The sequence below is a fragment of the Sardina pilchardus genome, chromosome 13 (genome assembly GCF_963854185.1).
Source record: "Sardina pilchardus chromosome 13, fSarPil1.1, whole genome shotgun sequence".
NCBI lineage: Eukaryota > Metazoa > Chordata > Actinopteri > Clupeiformes > Clupeidae > Sardina > Sardina pilchardus.
In genome coordinates this window covers 13,259,615-13,285,781 of record NC_085006.1, presented here as the reverse complement: position 1 = coordinate 13,285,781, position 26,167 = coordinate 13,259,615, and the positions used below count along the sequence as shown (strand labels likewise).

The window sequence follows — 26,167 nt, the reverse complement described above, 5'->3', positions numbered from 1 at the left end:
TAAAATAAAAAATAGCCCGATGCATTTTTATTTCATCTGAGTGATTCTGACTCTTGTAAAACAAGACATTGCCGGGTTACTGAAATCACTTTCGCCAGCCTGATTGGCTCATCTACGTTCACACATGATGGGATGCTGCAAATGACTTGCATTTCTTGCCCTGAAACGTATCCGCGGCAGAGTCATTTGACAATCAAATGAGAGGGAAGAGAGGAGAGGAGAGGCGAGGAAGTGAGTGAGAAAGACCGAAGCTTAACAACTGTGCCATCAGGCACTCAAGTGAGAACACACTGCCAGTGCATCTCGCTCGCTCTCATCTCTCCCTGGTTCACTTTCCTTCTAGTTTTTTCTTCTCTCTCTCTCTCTTTCCTTGTTTCTCTTCCTCCCTTTCTTCTCTCTCTCTCTCTCCCTCTCTTTCTTCTTTCTGTCTCTCACACTTCCTCCCTCTCCCATCATGCTGGGCTGCTGGAGTGCTCTCCCAGTACGGCTGGCATGACCTGGAGGGGAGGCGCTCATCTGCTGCTCCTGCTGGGTTCACATGTTACGAGGTGCTCCTCCCCCTCCCCGCGCATGCAGGGCCACATTAACCCGTTGTTCCACCTGCGCCGCGACATGTCATTACACAGCCGACGCGCCAACAGTTGACACCTGCACCCTGCAAATGGGATGAGTGCCACTGAACCTCACAGCCTTAATGGGCTTTTTTTCCCCCAGAGGGAGATCACATAGCCCGAGCAGCATCCTTCACAACACATGTGATGTGATTCAGCAATGCAGCAATGTTTCACATATTCACATACGGCGCAACATATATGAAACATGCATAACCACGTAATACTCTGTGAATGCTTCAAGGTCCTATATATATACCACACGTCTTTCATAACACATGTGATACAATTCAGCATGCTTCGTTCATTCACGTATCACACACGTATGAAACATGCATAAACCGCGTAATACTCTGTGAATGCTTCAAGGTCCTGTCATTCACTATTTATGTAGGACCGTCCGTACATCTAGAGGCCCTGCTTTGCCTTTATGTGGCTGCACTTAAAGTGGTATAGGCCCCACGCATGCACGCCTGGGTGTGTTTGTAAGCGATGTGAGTGAGTGTTGTCGTCCGAGCCGAGCCGAGAGACATGTGCTGAGTGCTGCGTTAACACTCGGTTCTCCCCCACCGTGGGTGCTCCATGTTCTCCCTCTCCCTGACACCGGCATTAGTCACGGCATCAAAAAGAAAACAACAAGGGGAGCGAGTCTAGCAGCCACTTTTATTTTTTTTACGTAACTCTATTGTGTGACTCAGATGGCGCGCCCCAGTGACACACGAGCTGAGATGTCGCTTAGCCTTCCACTCCGCCGCGAGAGGCGATTCGAAAACGGGCTTTGACAGTCTATTTCGGATTGCCGTTTAGAAAAAAAAAATGTCATCACTTTTCAACTCCCCCTCCCCTCCACCACCACCACCACTCCTCCCCCCCTCCTCTCTTTCTCGCTCGATCTGTCGAGTTTCGGCAGTCTCCGCCGCCCATCTCTGTTACTAAATTTAAGCCGCACCTTCACCGTGTCCTCTTTCTTCTTTGATCCAAAACAACATCTCTACTTGCCAGCTGGATTGATTTATCCTTTTTACCCCCCTCCCCACCCTTCTTCTCCGCTCCCGTTCTCGTCTCTTTGCATGGATCTGCCTGCCTGCCGCACGAGCTGATGCTCGGGCCCCTCGACCGCATCAATCATGCTTACGGTCAGTAATGCAATCAAAACGCTAATGGCTGCCGTGGCCGTGGCGGTGCAATGCTGATGCTGGACATTTTCTTCAGTAAGCGTGCATGTAAATAAGTGTGTTAGGGGCAATCAAGGCACAGCGACTCCATGCGCTGAATCCATATTGATCAGGTCGGAGGATGCTGGACGCGGCGGGTCTGTTGGTGTGTCCTTGGCTGCTTTTGGCTGGCCGGGTCCTTCTTTTTTTTTTATCCTTCTCTGTTTCCTAGGAGTGAGAGGAAGGCCTGAGAGAAAGACAGAGAGAGAGACAGAGAGAGAGAGAGAATTCTTGACAATCGTGGCAGTGGCTTAAATGGCTGGGGGTGAACTTGAGGGACAACTGCTCTTGCACCTCTGCCAAGATGTTATACCAACACTCCCACACTCCCACACACACACACACACACACACACACACACACACACACACACACATTCTCACACATCACTCTGACAGCTCAGAGATCAAACCATCCAGCAGAGAGCAGCATGCCTTTCCCTAGACAGTCCCTGGACTCCTGGAGGAAAAGGCGAGAGGCTCCACAACATGGCGGAGAGGAGGTAATTACGATGCACACCACCAGGCTCTTTATTATAGGGATATGCTGCAATGATGCAACTCAGCCTAGCGTGAAATTGAAGAACTGACATGTTTACTTTTTCCCTCCTTCCTTTCACTCAGTCCCTCTTTCAACTCGCCTCTTACCGAGTTTGACACTGGGCTGTGTTGAAAGACGGTCGTACGTTTTTTTTTATGAGTGTGAGTTTTGTTTTGACGGGTTGTGTTTTGATGGGGGGGGATTGGTGCTTATTGACACGTGGCTGCACTGCCTTCGATTCCTCCTGACCTTCATCTGCCTGGGCGACTCAACCAAGGTGGAGGGTGTTCTGTTCTGTTCTGTGCTTGCGAGTGTCTGCAAGAGGAAGAGAGAGAGAGAGAGAGAGTGAAAAAAAAGAAAATCAAAGAAAAGTCCTTCTCTTTCTTTCTTTATCTCTCTCTTGCTCTCTCTCTTTCTTTCTCTCCTTTGACACCGGGGGAATGTACCCAGGAAGCAGGATGGAATAAGAGCGGGGAGGCTCAGGAAGGCCTGTCACGAAAAATAAACACCAAGGGAGACGAGACAGAGCAGCAGCGGGCGGGCGGCCCGATGGACGGCAAGACACGGCAGTGTCCCCTGAGCTCGCCCCCCCCCCCCCCCACACACATACACACACACACACACACACACACACACACAACCCCCCCTCCCCTCAGATTTCAACGCGTTTATGTGCGGAATAATGTTTGCACATGAATCAACCTGCAGGGGGACTGGGCCGACGCGAGGCTTATGTAAAACGTGACGATGACGACAACGGCGACAACGAATCTGCACTTGTCCTATCGGTTTAACCATTGCTGCCACGAGCAGGCATCACTAATATGGCTGGGATAGGCGTCCTATTCAGCACAACACTCCTGCAGCCAGATGAAACCAAATCACCAAGACGGGCAAAGAAGATGAGAATAATATGAAAATGGTTGAGCAGAAACATGAATCACTTCAGGGCAAAACTCCAGGTGAAAAAAAAAGGAAAACATTGATGAGAGACGAATTAGAATGGTTAATGGAATTGTTACCGTTGTACTTGGGAGTGAAGTTAAGTCAAGTCGAGTTTTAATATGCTGCATCTTGCACATAGTTTTAAGTCTTACTATTCAGTGGGATCAAAGAACATCCAGTCGAGACAAAAAACACTCATGCTCACATCGTCTCTTGATAGAGGGTGTACGTGCAAGTCATGCAACAAAATACTTGTCTTTCATCTATATGTTACTTAATTGCAATAATATAGAACGAATGAACGCATACATATTCATCATCATACCCTGCAGATTTCTTGTAACATCTTGCATTGAAGCAAGTACTCTGTTGATTAACTACATTGACAACATTAGTTCATTAAGTGTTCAATATGGTAATTGGGGACATAGGATAAAAGACAGGGCTGATACTTCTGGTTTTAATCTAAAGAACAAAGTGCAGTGACCATATAGAAACATGTTGTGTCCATTATAATATGGCCTTGAGATCAGGGCTTTAGCGAGATCAGTGCTTTAATGATCACGTGACACATCTTGCTGAAAGCTGGCCCTTGGTGGTCCCTGTCTTGCAAGTTATCATGGGCAGTGCTTTTGTGCAGAGTAGCCCTGATGTGTTATTGACTCCACTGCCTTAAGCTGTGGTGAAGAGTGCGTGTGTATGTGTGTGGGTGTTACCGCTCACCATCTGCCATTTTGTCCCGTAGTGATATTTCCTCATTGGTTTAAGTGGGTCTGTTTCACTCGTGCCATTTGCCAGTGGCGCGGTGGTGCCGAAGTTGCTCTCCAGCAGCTTTTAAACACCCCTCCTCTTTTCTCTCTGTGTCCCCCTCTCTCTCATTCTCTAGTCCTCTGTTCCTCCCCCTCTCTCTTTTTCTGTTGTTTTTTTCTCTTTCTTCTTTCCCTCTCTTTGTCAGTACCCATCAGGCCCCTATTCCGAAGATGCACTCTCAGAGACTCGCCTGACCAGCACTCTCAGAGTCTTTTTGTTCTCCCCTGTTAGCTCGTTCCTTTGTATCCTGCCCTATTTCTTTGCTTCCATTATCCTTGATTCCCTGTAGGTTTTTCAGAATTTACTTTTTTGATGTTTTCGCCTCTTCCACATTTCTCCTCCTTTACAGCAGGGAGGGTGGGCGTGTCTTTATTCCCCATGTTTGTTTCATGAAGCTGAAAAAAAAAATATCAAGCAGCCCTCGGCTCCCATATGAAAAATTGAACATCAATATATTGTCACTGCATATCCCTGCAACCATGCATATTGTATTCCCTTTCACAATATGCTGGCTGCCCATTGGAAATCCTTATCAATTAGGGAGAATGCTTGACACCTAACTGCATTCGCCAATCAGTCACATTAAGTCCAGAAAGCTCTCGGTGGACTGTCCAGGGCAGTATGGGGCCACGCGCTCCTACCAGACGAGATTTTTTTCAAATGGGAATCCGATAGAGAGAGACGTGCATAGGGGGACGAGAGAGCTGGCGACATCTGTGGGGAGACTAAAGAGAGGGAGAGATGATGACAACATCCATGCCTGTCCATAGGGCTGCCTGACTAGTCTGGCTGTCTGTCTGGACGGCTGGGTGGGAGGGAGGCTGGCTGTATGAAATATAAAAAGGGCCTCACGCCGTTCCCGTTGACTGTCTACATGCGCAAGATGCGATGTGACAGCCGAGCTGAGCAGGGAGGGCAGAGATGAGTTCACAAATGGTAGCCCCAGGGACTCGAGGGTTGGGCAGGAAGGGGGGCGGGGGGGCAGGGCAGGGGCAGGAGAGGAGGGTTGGGGGCTGGTGGGTGGCATAGGGAGGGGCGGATCCAGGGCAGAAGAGCGAGGCAGAACAATGACAGACCGATAGGGAAGCGCGGCAGTGGTTCAATGCTATGAGGGGGTTAGTTCAGACGCTTCAGAGATCAGAGATGGTATATGAGTGGGAGGATGGTGACTGATGACCACCAACTACACCAGTGCTGTGTGGACTCCCTGGTCACCAGGAAGACATCAGGGCTGTGGACTCTCTGGTCTAAGGCATCTTCTGGCTCAGGTGCAGCAGAGACACCAGTGCTAATAATGTATGAATCAGGTAGATAGTTGTGAATATTACATGTGATGCTGGTATACTGGAGTCTGACAAGGAGAAGCCGGTACAGACAGACATACACACACACACACACACACACACACACACACACACGCACACATGCACAAATACACATGCGCGTACACACACACACACACAATGCTTAGAAATGTCTGAACTATTGTAGACATACATGGATTTTGCTGTTACAAAACTTCCCATTGTCATTCACATCAGGCATGCATATACACAAAAAAAACAGATATTCTAGCTCCACCGCAGCTGAGAGGGTGAATAGAGAAAAATAATGTTTTTTTGTGAGAACCCTCCGTCCAGGAGAATCGAGGGCCCTATGCATTGTCCATAAAGTAGTCAGTAAAACCTAGGTACAGTATAGTCATCGGTCCCCCAGGTGTGGCCTCTTCCCCAGGTAATTCAACTCCTCCCCACACACCTACAAATGGGTAGGAGATTTGGCCTGTTCCCCATGACTACAGTAATGTGCCCTTTATGTAATATGGTTCCTATAGGTTCCCCGTTATGCACGACTCCTATATTCCCCCACAGCTTCGGTACCAGTAAGACAGGACAGTGTCCCAAATCCCACAGATCCCGAATGGAGGTCATGCAGCCAACCCCAGAGCTGAGGCTGTGGCCAAGCTTCAGGGAGGCATCAGGGACAGAAGCAGGTCCCAGAGTTAGGTTAGTCTAATTCAGCCTCAAGCCCCCGGAGAGCTCCGTTTCCGCATGACTTTCCAGCCAAAGGCTGTTAGTCACACCTGAGTTTGCTAATGAGATGATTGCAAATACATCTCAGCTCAGTCGCATATACAAAATGTGTTTGTGTGGGCTGAGAGAGGGGGTTAAGCCAACACACTCAATATCTCCCCGGGAAGGGAACTGGCCACGACTGATTCACTTGTTAAGCGATCCAGCTGCTAATTGATATCCAGTTGGTTGGACTGTCAAAAAGTCGGTTTGGCTCATTATGTCTTCAAGGGGACTAAAACGATGAGAACATTACCGATTAGTTCCACGTAATGGTTAGATAAGACTTGAACATTTTTATTTTTCTCTAATAAATGATGTTTGATTCATCTCCATTTTTACATCCCAGGGCCTTCAAGATGAGTCCTCTCTGTTTTTGTTGCCAAAGGAACCTGACTGGAATCGATTTAAAAATGGCTAAATGATGCAATTCCACCGGGAGGGATTCCCTTTTAGTTAATGTTGCACCAGGCGTGTTTCAGTTAATTCACACTGAGTGGCCTCAGCTCTCTCACTCTCTCTCTCTCTCTCCCTCTCTCTCCCTCTCCTCTCAACAGCTGTCTTGACACCAGGCCTAGGAGGGAACCTCTTTCTGGCCCAAAAACGAGCGGTTCCATTTTTATACCAGAGCGCCACAGAGAAAACTGAGGTTTGCTTATTAATATCTCTCTCTCTTGTCCCAACAAGAAGAGAGTTAGAGCAAGAGAGAGAGAGAGAGAGAGAGAGGAGGGGAAAAAATATAGCAACCCACATTTGCCTGGATAAAAATACTCCCTCTCGTTCACTGCGGGTAGAACCTACCAGCTGTTGGTTGCACCCATACATGCAGGACTGTCAGACTCCACGCTCCAATTTCCCCAACCCCGGCTGCACCATATCCCCCATCTCTGGACTGTCCTTAATCATGCCGTCTAACACCAGATTGCAAATGACATTAGTTATCCATCTAGGAGCCAATCACTGCTGGGAGAGGCTCTAGCCAACCTCCTCTAAAAGCACCAACACAGTGCTCGCTGTCACAGATTAATCACTGGCATTAGAAAAGAGGCGATTGAGTTGGGAAGTGGCTACGCACTCACACTCACAGATTTCTATTTCCCACACATTCACCCCCCCCTACACACACACACACACACACACACACACACGCATACAGAAAGTCCAAAAAACCATTTAGCATTTTAAATAGCTGCGCCATCGGCAGGCTGGGCAAAGCCACATTAATTACCGGACGCTGACGGTCACGGCTGAACAGGAAATCTCCCTCTTATTCACAGTCAGACGGTGTCACCGCCAATGATCTTTCCTTTCCCTCCTCACCGTAAGCCACCTAATCTGGCCTACCGACTTTATCATAATTGGATGAGGATGATTTATACTCGAGCAGTGAGAGGAGTGATAGGGAACCCCTCTGCTCTCCCTCGCACTGCCAGGGACTGCCGGCGGGTTTCATATTTGTCGGTCGTGGTCCTGCCCGTGTACAGTCAATACTGGAAATGCATTCCCTTCAGACTGACATTGTTCATTTTGACTGGCATTTCATTACAGGCCAAAAGATTAGGCGATACATCATTATGGTGCACATCCACAAAAAAAAGAAAAAAAGGAATCAAGAGAGTCTTAGAAATGAGAGAAAAAATATTTAATTCTGGAAAGTCTAACATTTCATACACTTTCTATGACATTCAGATTTTGGTTGAATAATGAAAATGATAATATACAGTACATTTTTATAGGAATAGTCCAATAATGGTAAATTACAAACCTTTTTTTATTTGATTTAATCAGAGATCAGATTAAATCTGGTCAGAAAAAAAATAGCTTTTTATGATTGGACAATTTTTTTCCCCATTGATTTGTGTTATTCACGTTAGGCTAATTACTATTCCAACATATCAATAAATGGTAGTCCCTGACTGTATTTAAAAGCACAAAGTAGGTTAAAAACTCATTTCCAGATAGATTAGCTGCAGGCTAACATTACTATGCTTTAAGAGCACTAACTTAATTTGACTAGCTGGTTGTTCAGGGTTCTCGCTCCATTCTTTCGGCCTCAGATCTCACCCCCTTGCTGTAACTCTTCCTGCCCTGACAGGGAGGCATGCCCACACTTGCTACACCACTATGTTAAATAATAACCTTAATAATGACCTTTGCTTCCATGACCGACTGAAGATATTCTCGCATTGGTGGCAAGTTAGCCAAAGCAGTGGTGGTTCTTGGTAAATGCGACATATGGGACTGCCTAGGGTGGCAATGCTCGAGGGATGCGTGGATGGAGAACATATCATGTGGATATTAAATTAGCGACAGCTGTGTTTGTATTTGCCTAAAACAAAACAACAACAAGCAAGTGTGTTAGCTCTGGCACACAAGCAATCTGCACATGCCCTCACATGCAATTCATTATTTAACACCTATCCATTTCCCCCACTATTACATCTAGGCGAACATTAAGCCTCCTCAGATCCTCCCTAAAAAGGAGGCAGGAGCCAGTAATCCTGTCTAAACATTTACAGAACACGATGAGCTATGCTGACACTGACAATATACAGCAGGGGAGATGGCAGAGACATTATTATGTTATATGCTGACGGAGTCAAGGCAACCAGTGTAGGGACGGGAACTTCAAACTCTATGCTGTGGACATGTCCGATGACTCACATAATACATAAATGGGATATGGATCCTTAAATATAATACAGATACTTCAGATAGATTAACTTATTTACTGGTAATTGAATTTCCCAGTACATGTGAAATTTGTGAGATGTACTGTATATTAAGGATTTAGGTCTACACTGGGCAGACCTTAAAGTGCTCATAATGCAGCATTTAATATGGGAATAATTATCTGCATTTGTGTCATCTGTACTATTTGCAAATCATTAGACCAATTATACTCATGTTCTGCCTGTAATGATCAGTACAGATACCACCAACCGCCACCACACAACTGACAAAAAGGGGATCCTGCAACAAATCTTCCAATTTACAGCTAACATCCATCTGCCAAGGAGTTGCAAGTCTGACCAATTCTCTTGCATCACCCTGCCACCTGCCCTGGCCTCCCCAAGTGACCCGGGTGTGCGTCGACAAAACCTCCTATGGTATCACACTCCCAATGCGCCCCTGGTGGGCACTGGCTACTCTTAGCTCTAAGTCCACCCTCCTTGAGGTCAACGCGAAGTGAACGAAGGCTTTAAAAATACATCCACAAAGAGCTTTTAACAGGTAGGAACAGTGGCGGGCCCCCGGTACAGATGGCTTCAACACCGGGCACTCTCTCTCATTGGCAATGACAGACGCAATGTTTGCTGGCAGCCTGGACATCCATTATGATTAATTAAAGATGACATTACAGGTGTTCCACCATGTTGTAGGAGATTAAATACGTACATTTGCTATGCGAAACTGAAAAGACAGCCAAGAGGAACTGCGGCACGAGAACAGATCTACTGTACACATAACGCTGAACTTCCTTTCAGACGTCAGAGTCAATTAATTAAGGCTTACAGAAGCAATAACTGGACAACAGTTAATTTAATTCAAGTAATAGGAGCTTAACTGTTTTAGAGCACAGGCATTAACAATGGCCAGGCACTGGCCTGTGCTATTGTCATAACTCTGAGCAGAGCTCAGCCTGACCCAGCACACAGCTATGGAAGGATGAGACACAGAATGTGGTGTAATTACCTACTGGCCCTTTTCAGTGACCCTGGCACACACAGTGTAATGTAAAAACAAAGCCCCAAGGGTATTTTGACTGCATTTGACCGCGTGGCGAGGTCTCAGTTAAAAACAATACAATGTTGAGAGGGGGGAGAAAGGAGGCAAGATGGACTCCGTGGTTGGTGTAAATGATCTGGCTTGCTCTAGCTCCTGTCCATTACTCTCTCTCCTCTCTGCTCTGCCTCTGGGAGGCTGACAGTTGAGGTGGCCTCGGATTTACGACGGGCGAGCTCCTCTCTCAGCACCTTCAATCATGAGTGGGTGTGCCTGCCTCCACCGCTGCCAGTCCGCAACCGATCCCGATCGCTCAGATTGTGTGCACCCGCCGCCGCCGCTGGAAAACAGCACGGGGTCCAAATGCCCTCTCATTCCAACACAATTAGCATACGCTAATAGGTGTGTAGGTGGAGAAGTGTGGTGGATTAATTATGCTGTCTCCTCGCAAATGGGTGTATGTATGTTGTGGGTGGGAACACAAACGACTTACTGTTCAAAATGAGCTGTTAAAGAGTTTAGGAAAAGAAGAAACTGCTTGATAGCACTTAAGTGCCGTTTTGAGACATGAGCACAAAATAGACAGTGAAAAATAGACAGTCGCAAGATTAAAAGAAGAGAGAAAAGAAAAGCATCCATACTGCACAAGAACTGATGATATTGCAATCATTGTGTCAATGTCACTGTTGTTCACAGGACTCCAGATGGTCCATTAGGTAAAAGAACATGATTTGATAACACCCAACGATTAAGTCAACAGCCTACTCTGTGACTGGAATATTAACACCAGCTTGGATTCCTCACAGCTCAAGCAGGGGCAGAATCCTCAGAGTGTGATATTAACTGGGTCTAAATGAAATGAAAACTTCATTAACATTTAACCAAATGATAAAATAGCATCAAACAAACAATGGCGGCTCCAGGCAAAACTAAAGTTTTTCCTCATTAGCCTGCTTTAAAATTATGGAAATGAGGCGATCATGTAACACTGTCTTCTTTTAGTGGAACACTTAAGTATGGCTTGACCTCCACTGTCTGCCTAATTAGGACAGGGAAGATGTTCCCTTTCATTTGAGGGCCTAGTATGTGGAGTACATACTCGCCCGAATGCTGTATACTAACAAATCATCCAGTGTAGTCAAACATTTTAGCCTCAGTACAGTTTGTGCATGCTGTAATCAGCCTCCAGATAATGATAATTTTTCTGAGCAAAAATGTAGGCCTTTTGTCCAACCAATGGATTTGTCAGCTGATATCTTGTACGAGTTTGCCGAGTTACCCATCCCCAGTCACTCAAGCGGGGCAACATAACGACAGGCAGTTACAACCAAAATAGCATCTCTGAGGCCCCATCTTCTGTTACCTGCGAATGCCGCCTCTCCCGACAATCACATTCTCATACACCCTTGTCGTTCATTTACATTGATGGATGGACACTATTGCTCTTGTTCTCCTACTCACCACGACCTGCGCGTACATTTGATTTATGCTTTTGCCAGGCAGCTTATGGCTTTGTGCGGGGCATCTAAGAAAACACAATGGCTGGCACTGTAAATCTACACATACTCTCCTACAAGCTTGCACATCCCCCTCCCCCCACAAACAGTATGATGCACTTGCATCATCTCCACTTTACAGGCTGGGGGCCTTGAGTGCGATGCCGTAAACTGCTGATAAACCATGCAACGCTATTAGAGCCACATGGTACAATGTGAAGCCTGTGATTTATGGAGCGCTCCCATCATCCCCTTCCTTCCTCATCCATACATGGCATTATAATTATACTCAGCGGCATTTGGCCCGGCACGCTGCGCTCAGACCGATGCGCATAATTTATTTACTTTCTGACAGTTTTTTTTTAAAATAAGAGGCACCTAACCACGGCACAACCTTGGCACTTGCGTCACCGTCACTCCGAATAGGAGTGAACTGGAGTATGCAGATATACACTTCGGCAGTTTTCGGAAATGGCTTCTGCGCTTACCCCCTCCTTTTCTTGTTTGCTATCTGCGACTGCACTTATGAATACGGAAGGAGGAAGCAGATTACTGTACTACACATTCTCTTAATGACCCACTTTTAATATTCATCTTTATTGCCCTTTTGTGATGGAGCCTACATGGTGTGCACATTTCAAACTGAGTAAAAGGGCTATCAAAGTGCAATTACGAATTCAGCAGGACCAAAGTGGCCTAGTGCCATATTTTCTACCCATACTCTTTTAACACTGAGAAAAGGTTATCAAGTGAAAAGCAGGGCTTTTAGATCGTAACCTCCACTAAGTCATTGGCATTCAGCCTGTGTGCTGGGCCACTGCATAATGTACTCGGCTCTGCTGTTGTGGTGGACCCACTGCTGACAAGTGGTCAGCTGTACTACTTTCCACCCACATTATCAGCTGGGTTAATGAATACAATGGAGGTCCGAAAAATGCCACAGGCATCACTTTTGTCTCCCGCGCTCGGCAACACCACCACGAGAATATAAAAATTAATATTTCACAGTGCACCAACACCCATCACACAAATACGTGCGGACATCCCGTCAATAGACGGCTGAAAGATTGATGAAATATGATTGCCCGGGGCAAGAGCTGAACCCTAGCGTGTGGGTGTTGATACACACAAGCTATTTTGGGAGGATTTCTAGTTTTTCCCCCTCCAAGCTAGTTGGCTGAGCGTGTGTCACGTTAGCATTGTAAATGAAAAGCAACAGCCGTGATGCCGGAGCAGCCTGTGCCATCCAATGTGAGTGTTCTGGCTGCAGGTAGATTGAGCTCCTTAAATGAACCAGGCTCTTCATCTGAAGTCTGGCTATTTCCAAAGCATGTTCAATGCATTCGAAGCTCTCATGGCCCAAAGATATCATTACTATACAGTCGATTAAAACTGTATTCCACCTGTCTGCATAGTTCATGGTAATGTTACAATCAACTTCAATATGATGGAGTGGTCATACATACCGAAATAGAGTAGGCCTACATGTTTTGGCGAAAAAAACACCTGTAAGGGTGCATAAGACTCTACAGACCTCAGTCCACATCATTATATGTCTGCTAAAATACATGATGATAATATGCCTCCAGCAACTCTTGCACTGCTCCCCTCATTAGAATTAAGACACGTTTAATCACCAATTATTATGCTAATTCGTACAGGCTAATTAATAGCTATTTACACATTCATGTCGCATGTCATGCAATTCATTCGTCACATGCCTATCTCTTCCCAACGCCTGTTAGAATCCCCTTCCGCTTGTTTTTTTTTTGTTTTTTTTCCAAATGTGCCATTCACTGATCAAATCAAACGAGGGTGCTCAATGAATAATGAGCCTCGGATCAAAACAGATCATACGAACGACACGTTGCACCTTTCGACAGGTTTTGACAGTGACAGATTAGTGCCCAGGTCGGGGCGTCGTGTTGATTTGATCCGGATCCAACCTGGCCAAACCTGTCTAATCTTATTTTGGTTTTAGCGCTCATCCAAAACACGGTTAGGGAGGCAGCAAGGCAGGTGAGAGAGCCAGGCAGGCCAGAGAGCTCCGGAGCACGTCTTCAGAAAATGCCTGGCTTGCCTGAGAGGGAAGGAAAGGTAAGCCGGGTATGAAAGGAGAGGAAACAAACAAAAGTCTCCCGAGAGCTCGGAGCTTATATGAAGGTTAGCTTGGCAATTTTATGCAGATATAAGTCTGGGAGTCAATTCAATTATTTCGCAAAGCCTTCCGCCAGCAATTAATTTACGCAGTGAGCGTTACCAACAAGATTGAGGATTCTTTGACCTTCTTTTGCACTCCATAAAATGCTCAGCTATACAAATAGCTTCCGCATGCAATTACATGCTTAAATGCAGTCTTCTTTCATTTGAGCAATGGCGACCCTGACTTCAGGAAAGCGGAAGGTTCTTGCCAAGGCAAAAGCAAGGGTGGTTAACCATCACACAATGTGAGACAAGGAAAAGGGAAACACAAGGAAAGACAATCAGCAACTAGCTGTCCTTATAGGTTCTGCCAAGGTATATTTTTTACTGCATATGTATATGTTTTTCAGGATACCCAGAGAGATTCCTTCAACATGACGGACATAATCAAATTAATCACTTCATCATGGTTCAGTTGGCTCTAAGCAGCACCACTGGAGGTCCAGTAGGTAAAAGCTTTCATCCTTGAAGCAGAGCATGCAGTCATTTGCAGATTCATGCTGAGATGTGCCACCATCATGCTAGGAGAGAGAATAAATTCAACTCGATAAGTCTTAGAACACTGCTGCTTTACCTCAGAAGACATTTCGTCACGTGCATCTACAGTCCACATCACATTTTCCTTTATGGTAGTAAATTAAAGAAAGAAACAAAAGAAACTAAAGAAAATAGACTATTTGAAATTGAATTGGCATACCTAAATATACCTCATCTGACCTTCCAAACAAAAAGACCAATGAGGAAAAAATTGGTCAAATACGAACTAGAATGAGCCGACTGTTTCTCAATAGGGGATTGGAGTCAAGTCTTGGGGGAATATATTCATCAGAATCCCATTTTCAGCCGCATCTGTGAAATTGATGTGAAATTGACACAAAGCCTAGTTACAACATACAATCACACAGTCAATGTCTTTGGGCTCTAATTCTCAAGGACACAAGTTTCCTCCAAGCCAGTTGCTTCTATTGATTCCCACTTGCAACCAGGTCCAGCTTAATTGCATCATGATTGGTCATGAGAGCAGGTCCCATGCTGGTTTGGGAAAACAAATGAACGTTAATAGGTGATCACGATTTGGGTCAAGATTCATTTTAATCAGAGAAGATTAAACACACTCACGAAACAAATCGTCTGTCAGATCGCCAGTTTAATATCAGTGCTCTCCCAGTATCCCCCCATTATTATGTACGCCGTGTCTTTAGCGAATCAATACGGGATTTCAAGCTTAGTAGCCGTCTTAAGTCCGATTCTGGTGGTGGCGCCTCCTGCTTGGGTTTTTCAGGACGGCTGACTTTTAATTTGCACGTGGGGGCCTCCTGGTCGACATGAGACGTGCCTTAAAGACAGCGAACGAAACGACTGGCGCTTCCTTGACAGCACTCATTATCCTCTCCCCGGGCACCAAAGCATCAAACAAGAGAGACATGATGGATCCCGATCTCTGGATGCTTGAGATATGAAATCTGATACTTCAGATCTACTCTCCGTCAGTTAATTGTACCCGCCGGCGTGCGCTTATGACTTACCAGATAGTGTCCTGCAAGGCTCCTCTGACGCAAGTTGTGGCACTGTGTGTGTCTATCTGTCTGTCTCTGAGTTTGTATGTGTGTGCGTACCAGGCCAGTATGTGTGTCTGTGTTGGGGAGTTTATGTGTCCCAGACCAATGTGTGCATGTCTGTGTCTCTGAGTGTGTGCGCGCACTTCAACAGGCTGCTTTGAGTACGAGGCAAAAACTCACCGAGCGTGATAAATGCCGCTGACGCTGTAGCCCTCCTTGTCTGGGGAAGGATGTGTGCGTGTGTGTGTGTGTGTTTGTGTGTGTATGTGTGGGTGGACAATATACAAATTCTGACCATATGATTTATGATGTTAGGCACTGTGCCTCCCTCACTCCCTGTACCTCGCCCACCCACGCTTTTAATGATTAAACTTCATTGAAGTAATTAAACCCCTTCTGAGAGCCGGCACTGGGAGGCAGACTACAGGAAGTGATGGGGCGGCGCTAACGACCCTCGCCGCGGAGGGCCGATGATACCAAGCCGGCGCTCCGCGGCACATTGGGAGAGAGGCGAGGGCAAACGGCACAAGAGCTGTGACCTGCGCGCACATGCACGTTCCTCTGACGGAACTCTGAAACGTTCCTCACCCCCCTCCCTCCCAACACACACACACCCCACCACCCCTCTCTCAACCCCCTTGAGACTTTATCGTTCAGCACCTTCACGTCTCAACTCCTTCCGACAAGTTGATCCCAATGGCAAGACCGAAGCACTCAGCCAAGAAGAATCACATTCCTGCACAACACTGGAGGAGTGCACTACTGGAACTGCAAAGCTGTGTGTCACTTTGGGAGACGTGTAACCTAGGGTAACCAACTTTTGGAACTGTCGGGCGAAAGACAGAGTGTCCCGTCTGCTTTATTATGCCTGGCATGCATCACTGTAAATGGAAAAGTCCAGGAGTGATTGTATGAGGCAATGTGAAATTACCTGCAAAGGCGTGAAGCTCACTCCCAAACAGCGAGCCTGTTGGAGCGCAGTTCCACGCTAAAACTTTGCTACCTCTTAACACTCACTCTACGTTGTGTATCCCCGTCCATGTGCGCAATTGATCCATAAATAATTAGACGTTAACACGTGAACACAGCAAGAGGCTGAGACCCTGCTGGTCCATTGCATTAAGCAAGATTGATCCGCACACCCAGCATGGCACCCATAACCATTTAAAAAGCCATTGCTGGCGAGAGCCTGGACCAGGAGGCATGGAGGGTGGGAAGGGTGAGGCTGGAGCGTGCGGATAAGAGACCAAGTAGAGCCACTATCATAAAGGTATAGACCATTAAGCCCGCGACCAACTCGGCCCAGCGGGGAGCCACTCAGCAACCGTCATCGTGCGCAGGAGAACGAACAGCTTAATTAAAGTTTCATCCCACAAATATTCATGTGCATTTAATGATCCTGAATCACTTCATTCCACATGAATTATGAATATGAATGAATGAACAGAGAAATAAATTGAGCCAGAGGGGAAGAAAGAAAGAGATAGATAGAGAGAGAAAGAGAGAGAGAGAGAGAGAGCATGAGTGAGAGGGCAGAAGAGGAATGAAGGACTCGAGTGTGAGTGGGGTTGACTAGGCACACACATCCTTGTGGGAGGTTAAGAGCGAGCACAAGTGTGCGGGAACAAAAACAGCACGTGACCACGTGGCGCTCGGCTGGTGGCCTAGATCTACCGTCCAGCCAGGCCTTTCAGTTCTTTGAATGCCCATTCATGTCCATTTCCCTGGAGTGGGTGGACGGGCTGCAGTGAGCCAGGAGAGGAGAAGGCTTTCCATGGGGAGGAGGGAGGAGAGGGGAAGGGGGGAGGGATGGGATGACACCCCCCCTCTCCCCTCCACACACCTCCATTATCACGCTTCCCAGTTCAATCAAAATAATGCCGATGTTTGTTCTACAAGCCGCAAGATACGAGATAACACACAGCAGCCAAGAAGCCATGTGTGGTAATCATACTGAGTGTGACGTTTTGACATCGCAGGCTGGAGTGGTACCTCCACACACACACACACATTTCTAGCTTACATTCAATACACTTAAGTGTCTCTATAATGATTGGACTGAAACTGATTGGCAAGGCTCTAACTCTACCACGGCCACTGGAGTAAAACCAATACATGCCATTCCAAGTAATTAGTCAAGGAGGCCGATTGCAAAAACTAACTAAAGGTTAATGGATGAAATAAGGCATGCATATTGAAATGTATATGGCATACTAGTCTCGGAGGGAAGTCCATTAACTGACTGGAGAACAGCATTTCAGCCCAAAGATGAAGGCAATGCTGATGCTGCTGCTGCTGTTGCAGCTGCTGGATACACAACCCAGCCCCAAGAGCTCCGCATTACCATATCTGGATGCACATATGCTAATGCTCATTAGAAATCATCAACATTGTTTTCTGGTTTTTTTTTGTTCCCGTCTCACATATTTTTACATCTTTTTTCTCAAAACACGAAACCAACGACGCAACCAAAACAACAAAGAGGGAAAAACAAACAAACAAACAAATAACGGACTGCTTGTGAAACACAGCCATACAGTGGTGAAACAGGAGATGACACATGCTACACACTAAATATTCTGATGTTGCCATTATTATCATCTAATTAGGATTTCCCTGTGACCTCGCTCAGAGATTTCTCATCATTGTAAAATGTAACACTCTTCCTCCGTGAGACGCGCCGCAGAGTCACACCCTAGACATAATTCATGTTGACATGTTTTTAGCCAATATTTTTTTGTCACACCAAGAAGCAGCATCTGTGCGCCTGCCATACTCCCCCAGCCAGCCAACAGAGTGCAACAGAGAGTTGGGAATGTACTTGTGCACACAGCTGCAGCTTCCGTGTTTCACATCTTCAGTTTTGCCTTCAATATTTGACTAGAGAGTAGCAAGGAAGAGGTGCGAAGACAGACGTAAAGACACACACTAAAAAAGAGAGAGAAGGAGAGGGAGAGAGAGAGAGAGAGAGAGAGAGAGAGATTTAGGAATGAACTACCAGGGCCAAAAGAGGAGTACATCTGTCTTTACCCATTTCTATCTCCTCTTTCTATCTAAGCTCTCCTGAAAGCACATTGGCCCCAGAGTCAAATAATAACTGCTTATATTTTACCAGCTCCAAACATTGTTTTCCAGGAGCTTAGATGCAGCCTCCAAAGAAGCATCAGTGCTTCAGAGGATCAACACTGCCATCTACTGCAAATGAGTGGGAGCTCATACCCCAAAGTGCAAGGGATTTCTTTTTCATGGATGTCCTTGTGCCATGCAAACTCTATAGCTGATTTTAGTATATTGGTATCTAACCTAGATTAGAGCATATAATCTCATCTGTTCAACCCCATGTTATGTCTACTGTACCGTTATTGAAATGCAAACTGAATACAAAGTTTTAAAAAAAAGCGTCCCTGAAAGCGTCTTATGCATTTAGCAGTCTTTCACATCTGGAGTTATGAATGACTTTAAACTCCTGTCAAGTCATAAATAAAAGGTCACAGTAAACATAAAAAAGCAGCTCATCTGGATCTGTTGATGAAGACATTCAGCAATATTATGACACCACTCCTTAAGAATTCTTCTTCCTTAAAGTTCTCTGGAAGTGTACCCAGTGCAATAAAGCCAAGCATTGTGGAAAAGCAGAGATAAAATATAATTGCTATCCTGGGACAAAAAAACATATTCCTGTTCGTGTGATGTTAAAGAGAACGGCACAGGTGTGGTTTTATGCTTTTACAGTCCTGATATTTAGAGCCGCCAATTTAAATACCGAAAACTACTTTCACCAGCCAGAAGCATTTAAATTAGATCCTATAAACCAAAATTTTATTACTGTGGCCATGTGATTACACTACTAAATAAAAAATGGAAACAACATTTACAGTCGCAAAATTACTCCGAATAATTATTCAAGAATGTAATGTCAAAGGACCATGGGAAAATTGGTTGGTTAGTGAGTGTCTATGTTGGAATTAAACCAGGAACGAGTAGGCCAGGGCAAACTCTGAAGTAGGCCGGTTGTACCAGAAACATATATGTTTTTGGCTAAATTACTGTTTATAGAAGGGTTGCCAGACTTGCCACTATTTAACACTTAATAAATAAATAAACAAAGGAATTCATTTGTGATGGTTGTGTTAGTGAACGTAGTGAAAGGATGTTGTAAAAACACTGTGTACACGAAACATCCAAATGCGCCAGTTCATCGGTCATTCAAATGGCACGATTGCTGCAGTGAGAGGCGGACCTTTCCAATGTGCCACGCCTATCTGAGCACGAGCACAAGACACAGCTGTAGTCCTTCCATGTGTCCCTCAAGCGTGACTGAAAAATCATTACACTTTCAATTATACTAATTAATTCAGAAGGCCAGGTCTAGCCAGCGCCTGATTATCATGGTGGTCAGGTTCTCCCGTGGCTGCCTGGCTTGGCACTAAAGCTCTGTGGGATTGCCTCGCCCAAGGCTCCGTATGGAGGGACTGCGACTCAGCAATCTGATCTTGGCATTTACTTGGGCGGCCACGGGAATGTCTCATCAGCATTCTGGTAGTCGAGTCCCTTTTTAATGGATGAGGAGACCACCTGCTGGCAAGAGCTTAGCCAGACTAGGTTATCTCTGGTGGGACTATATTAGCTGTCTTCCAGCCACACCCCAAGGTCACAAGTTTAAGTGGATGCGAAGGGGGTTACAATTTGTATTTTTTATTGATGGCACGCCTCAGTGCCTCATGCATTGGGTTCATAATTAAATTATACTAATATGAGAAACACATCATGCACCCGCATAGCATCTGCCCACAAAAAGCTGATTAGTTTTGTGTATAGCTCTGATACAGTTTGATAGCATCATTACAGTGTTACTAATTGCATGATGATTCCCATGTTTTTAGATGCTATTGTATGTCAACAACATGAAAGAGACAGCACAGAGATCTTGGTATTTTACTCCATACTGGAGTTTCCCTGGTAATGGAAGTTTACAATCTTTTACAATTAAGCTTTCGCAGCCAGTGTTGTAGGGGAAACACTCCATCTCCAAAGAAATGCATGCCACCAGCAGTTTTACCTTTGCCTACATAAAGAGTTCTTCTGTCAACATGTTCAGCCAGGAGGAAACCCCGCTGTGTTCCAATCGTCTAAAACAGTGCCTCCTCTGGTAGCCTACAGTGTCCCTCTCAGTCTCAAGACCATGCATTAGCCCAATTACAGGATATTAGGCTACATTACATATTTTACTTTTGAGAAAATAGGATTTAAAATGCTTTGTCACATCTATGGACTGAAAATGCAAAGTAGACATTTAAAGTCTTTAATGTGCATGCACTTGCATACTGTAAACTCGACTTGACTGTCGTTGTGAATGTACGACAGTACGCCCCTCTTACGGCACATACTCACTTTACGGCCATTTCAGGCCTGTTTATTTAGCTAGCCAGCAGGCTAACCAGACGTAACTGCCAACCAAAAATATTTAGTCGGGGTAAAAGGTTTTTCCTTTTATACATTCATAAGAAATGGGTGTTTCGGATGAAGCAGATCGAACACTTTTTGTGGGAAATCTCGACCCACAAGTCACAGAAGAGCTGTTGTTCGAGTTGTTTTTACAGGTATGTATAAAATGTAACGTTAGCTTATGGACAGTGTTAGCGCTCAATTAACAGCCATAGTTATCTGGTTAACTGATACTCATCTATGTTTTAAGTGTCTAATTAATGATCGAGTAGGTATTTCAAACACGTGTTAAGGCGTAATATCATGGGCAAACTAACACGAATGCACACAGTAGCACTCTCAGTGCACCCTTTAACGTTAGCATCCTACTCGTTGACAGTAGCGTCGTTCCTCTCCATTTGCAGCGTAGCGTTACCTGATTGAGTCCTTGCAAATTGATGGAATAGTTTTTCATGTCTCGTTTTCTCTTTTTCAATCGCACTGAAAGCAGTGATTATTTGAGTCCACTTAGTATATGTGTAGTCCTCGCTACCGCTCGTACATCAGTCGCTGTAGTTTCAGCGGGGGTGCCAGAGCTGTGATCTCAGTGTTGCAAACATTTCTTGTTGACGTTGGTCTGATGTGGTGATGTTTTTTGTCTTTTGTGTGGGTACAAGTTAACTGTTGATTTATTGATCCATATTTTCTTAGGCTTTTTGATAACTCTGTTTTGTCATCATGCAGGCTGGCCCTCTGATTAAAGTAAAAATCCCCAAGGACAATGATGGAAGGATGAAACAATTTGCTTTTGTCAATTATAAACATGAGGTTTCTGTACCCTATGGCATGGAGTTGCTCAACGGGACAAAGCTGTTTGGGAGAGCGCTAAAAATTCAATTCAGATCAGGTAACTTTGTTTAATGGTTACCCATTATTTGTTTCAGCCACGCCTCATAGAAGTAAGCAGTTACATGTCTAAATCTATCTTCTTGCTACAGGCAGCAGCCATATGAACCAAGAGGGCAAAAATCCTAGTCCATCAAACACACCTGGAAGGTAGTTAAACATGAAAGTTGTGTATATTACAAAGCAAAGTCAATGGCTTTGGCTTATCGAGGCGACTTCAAGAATAACCGCCAATCTTATAAAACAAACAAACAAAAAAACATTTGTAATTTGAAACAATGTTTTATCGGCACAGTACATTTTTAGAGATTGATGGTTACTCCCGAAGTTACCTGTGGTGCCAGAAACCTTGTCTTTTAGTTAACCCCTGGTTGGTGTGATTAACTTAATGTTTTACCTTAAGTGTAAACAATGTTTGTTGGTTATAAGGGATTTAATAAAAAAGATTTGAATTGTCTTTTGTTCAGGTATGACCGGCCAGATCAGACGGGCTCTCCGCTCTTCTCTACTCCTCCTCAAATGCAGAGATCTTTCTCTTCACCTGATTCACTACAGAGGCAAGCACTGGTGAGTTTGTTTGTGTACTTATTCATTCATCACAAGAGACTGATTGCTTCATATTGCCATTGTAAGAACTCCCCCTTTTCATTTAATTGGCCCAAAAAAGCTCAAAATTCACCATAAGCATCTATTTAAGGGCACCATACAGTTAGACAATCAGGTAACGCATTACAGATGGAGACAACATACTGTAGTGTACAATGATACAGATTGGTGGGTGAACTGGCAATTTCTTGCTTGGAGGATCAGCCAATCCACATCAATGACGTAATTTGAGGCCATGGCAAATGTGAGCACACGTCAGACACAATTTTTTTTAAAGTTGATGGCACCCAGCTGGGATGCTAACTGACTGAAGCTTGCCCTCCAAATCCTGACCTCCCTGGTTAATATCATGATCACAAGTCAAACCTATATGCAAGTCTGATTAAGTCAGCACATCGCCCTGGAGTGTCCTTGCACGTTTTTTCCTTCAAAGCCCCACCATTTTTGTGAAATTTCCAGAAATATTTTAAAATGACCATCTCTATCATTTAAAGTTTGCCTCAGCCATGTTCCTCTGGATGTTAGAAAAAATAAATAAATACTACTACTGCTAGTACTGCTACTACTTCACGTTCCAAATTTGCGAAAAAGAGAAGCAAGAGAAGCAAGCGAAGACACTGGTTTGATGAGATCTCTAGCCAGGGTCATGGAGTGCTTTGCAGGTATCTTGCAGGAGTCAAGCAGGATCCATGCATAGGCCTACACTAGCCTGGCTATCACCAGACTAAGAACAATCTTTTGAGATTGATCATTAGTCTGGGGAGTCTGCGCTGTATTTTTACTGCACAAGAGGCATGATCAATGGGCATAGTTCAAATGACTCTACGCTTGGATAGTCCTTCAACCGATCAAACCAACGACCCGGGTGCACCTGGTGGATAAGCCAGTTTGTGATTGGTTCCAGCAAACATGGACAGGAAGCAGGAGAGATTAATGTGCCGGTTTCCAGTGTGTGCTGCAGGGCGAAAACCAATCGCTGGCAGATCGGGTGCGGTTTACCCAGTCTGCATACACCCAAAAGCTATTCCTAAACTAAGATGATGGGATGGTTGAGGGGAGATGGTGGGTTGAAAGCGAGTGATCAATATATATATATATATATATATATACACACATGTATATATATATATATATATATATACACACCAAATCCAACTCTGAATGTGATCATATGAGGCTTAAAACTGCCATTTCTTATTTGTTTTTTTCTCCTGCAATGTTTGCAATCAAGCAGATCTGATTCTTTTGGCAATTTCTGTTTACATTTATACATCTTGAGAATGAACCTTGGCCTGTCTAAGTTGTTTTACATGGCAAACACCACCCTTTCTAACATTTCCATGTGTTGTTATAAGGATTATGAACTCCCTTTTTTATATCTACCTCAGATTGGTTTTGGAGGACATGACATCTAACATTTTCTGAACAAGCTGCTAGCCTAGAATTTAAAACAAATGCTCCCGTTCCCAGTCATGATATTGGCACATTGTATGGCACCGGTTAAGTTTTTCAGGGCAAGTGGAATTTGGCTGACTGAAACGCCTTAACTTAACCCATCAACCCTTCCATAAAGGAACAAGGAGAAAATACCACATGGCTTACAGTTCCAAATCCCCATAGTGTGGTTTGCGTCAGGCCAGCATCCCTCTTGCCAGCACTTTTATTTCTTTTTATTTTTAAATAAATAAACTTGTCGTCTCCCCTGCAGATGAACAACATGTGGCAGCTGCAGATGCACCAGCTCCAGCAACTGAACGGAGCGTTCCCCATGGGCTTCCCGCCGGCGTTTGGAGGAGCTGCTGGAGGAGCCGCTGGAGGAGGAGGAGGAGGTGCTGGTCTTGCTGGGGAAAGTCCATGGCAGCTGGAGAGCCAGTCTTCGAGAGGACATCGGCAGTCCCACCAGCAGGACTCCGTAGGAGGAGGAGGAGGCCATCAGGGCCGAGATCAGCGCTACAGCGACGCAGGGCCGGAGCGGCACCGCCGCGACTACGCCCAACGCAGCGACTTCCATCACCACGACGACCGCAGCGGAGGCCGCAACCGAGACTACCCCGACAGGCGGCGGGACCAGCGAGAGGGATCAAGAGACGCGCCACGGGATGGACGTTATCGACGATACTGAAGACTGGAATTTTTTTCTGGAATTTTTAAAAAAAGAACTGAGATTTAAGATTTTTTTAGAATATTTTTTTAATCACCACATGAACTCTTAAAAAAAAAAAAAAGTTATAGTTGGATTTTTAAGCCACTGAATCTTGATTCTTTTTAATGTAAAACCTTTTTTAATTTGAGTTTATAGGATTTTTTTCCAAATTGGACATTTTTTGGAAAAAATATTCATCATGACTACAAAAAAGAATACAAAATATTTGATGTATTTTTTACTTTTTTATTTTTCTTTGACAAATGTGTACTTTACAATGGTATTGTGTATTGTTGGAACAAAAAAAAATAATATGGAGCCAAAAAAATGAATTCTCAGGTTTAACCATCAATTAGAAAAAAGCTCCTTTACAATAAAAAAGAAAAGCATTTGAGACGCCATATTTGAGTCCTTTTAGTAGTAATGGCATTGTCCCCGATTGTAAGGCCACTGAACATTTGTTGTTTATAGACCGAAAAATTGCAGACGGATCAGTTTTGAATAAAAATGAAACTGTTACTACTACATGAAATACTATGCGTTTCATCTTATTGCCATGCAAATAGGCTATGTGAATTAACAGTTCTGTATCTAATGACATGCCTGCATTCAGTATGTCAAGATCTACTGATCGCTTTGCGCACACTATAGATAACCATGTGAGTGTACAACCCAAGAGCTTATTGGCTAAGATTCATATCTTTTTGTTCTCAGTAGGCCTTAAGAGGATGTGGCTTGTTATCTGTAAACCCCTCCACATCAGTTCAGCACTGCTTCGTTTGAAGACTATAGCTGACTTTAAATAGATGGAGCACCCAGCCTGCTTAAGAAGGGTTTATATGGTAGTCTGCAGGTGGCGCCACATAGCGTCATGGTGGAATCAATTAACAAGACAAGGCAGACGTGTAAAAGATAGCCCAACTTATCCATTGTGTCTCATGTATGGTAATACAGCCACAGAGCCTTGTATGAACCAGAATAGTAAACTATTCCATGGGGGGAGGGGATACAGTTAATCTGGGTATTATAACATGAATTTTAATATATTTAAATGAAACACTGGTAGAAAAATGCAATTTTTGGTTATTATTTATCTTACAGGCTTTGTTCTAGTTGATTGTCTGATTGGATGTGGCAACTTCCTAATTGCTTAAATTTTCCAGGCTATCCCTCAAAAAAGACAAGGGCAGGGAAGAAGCAAATCTGAAGTGTCATTTTGCTTGGGATCGTCTTGCATCAATTTACAGGCCTGAAAGAGTTCAGACGTGGTGCCTGAATTCAGGCTCGAGGTCGGCCATGTACCATGTCAAGAAAGGCTATTTTCTGTATTGTCTTTGAATGTATTTGATCATTTCAGGCACAGATAATTTCCTGTCTATCAGCCCTGAATTTATAATAGGCATCTGACATGTCCACCTGAACCTTGAGACTGTGTCAACCCATATGATGACCTCTTTCAGTCTCTGGATTATGTTAGAGCATCCTGCCCAATATATCCAATCCCTTTTGTTCTTCAAATACAGAGGTTGAAGCCTTGATTGAGGCCTCATGTTACAATTAGCTCCCTAAGCTGTGACTTTTCCTCTACCCCTGGCACAACAAAGTGAGCGCAGCAGGAGAAATCCTTTAGTGTCCATGCCGAGGTCATAATCTACCCTTCCGAAAGTGCTTACTGGACCCCCAGCCAGCGGCTCCCGTTCACATCACCGGGCTCGTACATCCTCATAAAGCTCAGCGCGCCAAAAGTAGAGGTGCATTTGCACCCGGCCGCTCTAAGCCTTTTGTCTTGCCGTAATCTGGAGAGTGTCAGATTCCAGGCCTGATGCCTGGAAGCTGTGCTCTAATGAAGAGGATCCTCTGCTCCCGGGTAGTGCGCTTGGATAGAGAGGCAGACGATTCGGGAGAGCGCGCAG

The 26,167-nt window shown here is 44.8% G+C and overlaps 1 protein-coding gene across 1 annotated transcript; it reads left to right on the top strand.

Annotated features, from left to right (window-relative positions):
* Positions 1-20,572: 20,572 nt before the first annotated feature.
* Positions 20,573-24,779, top strand: rbm7 (RNA binding motif protein 7). The gene is made up of 5 exons (XM_062553027.1): positions 20,573-20,775; positions 21,344-21,506; positions 21,598-21,655; positions 21,973-22,072; positions 23,820-24,779. Exons 1-5 carry the CDS (start codon positions 20,683-20,685, stop codon positions 24,231-24,233), a joined length of 828 nt encoding a protein of 275 aa, XP_062409011.1. The 5' UTR covers positions 20,573-20,682; the 3' UTR covers positions 24,234-24,779.
* Positions 24,780-26,167: the final 1,388 nt, after the last annotated feature.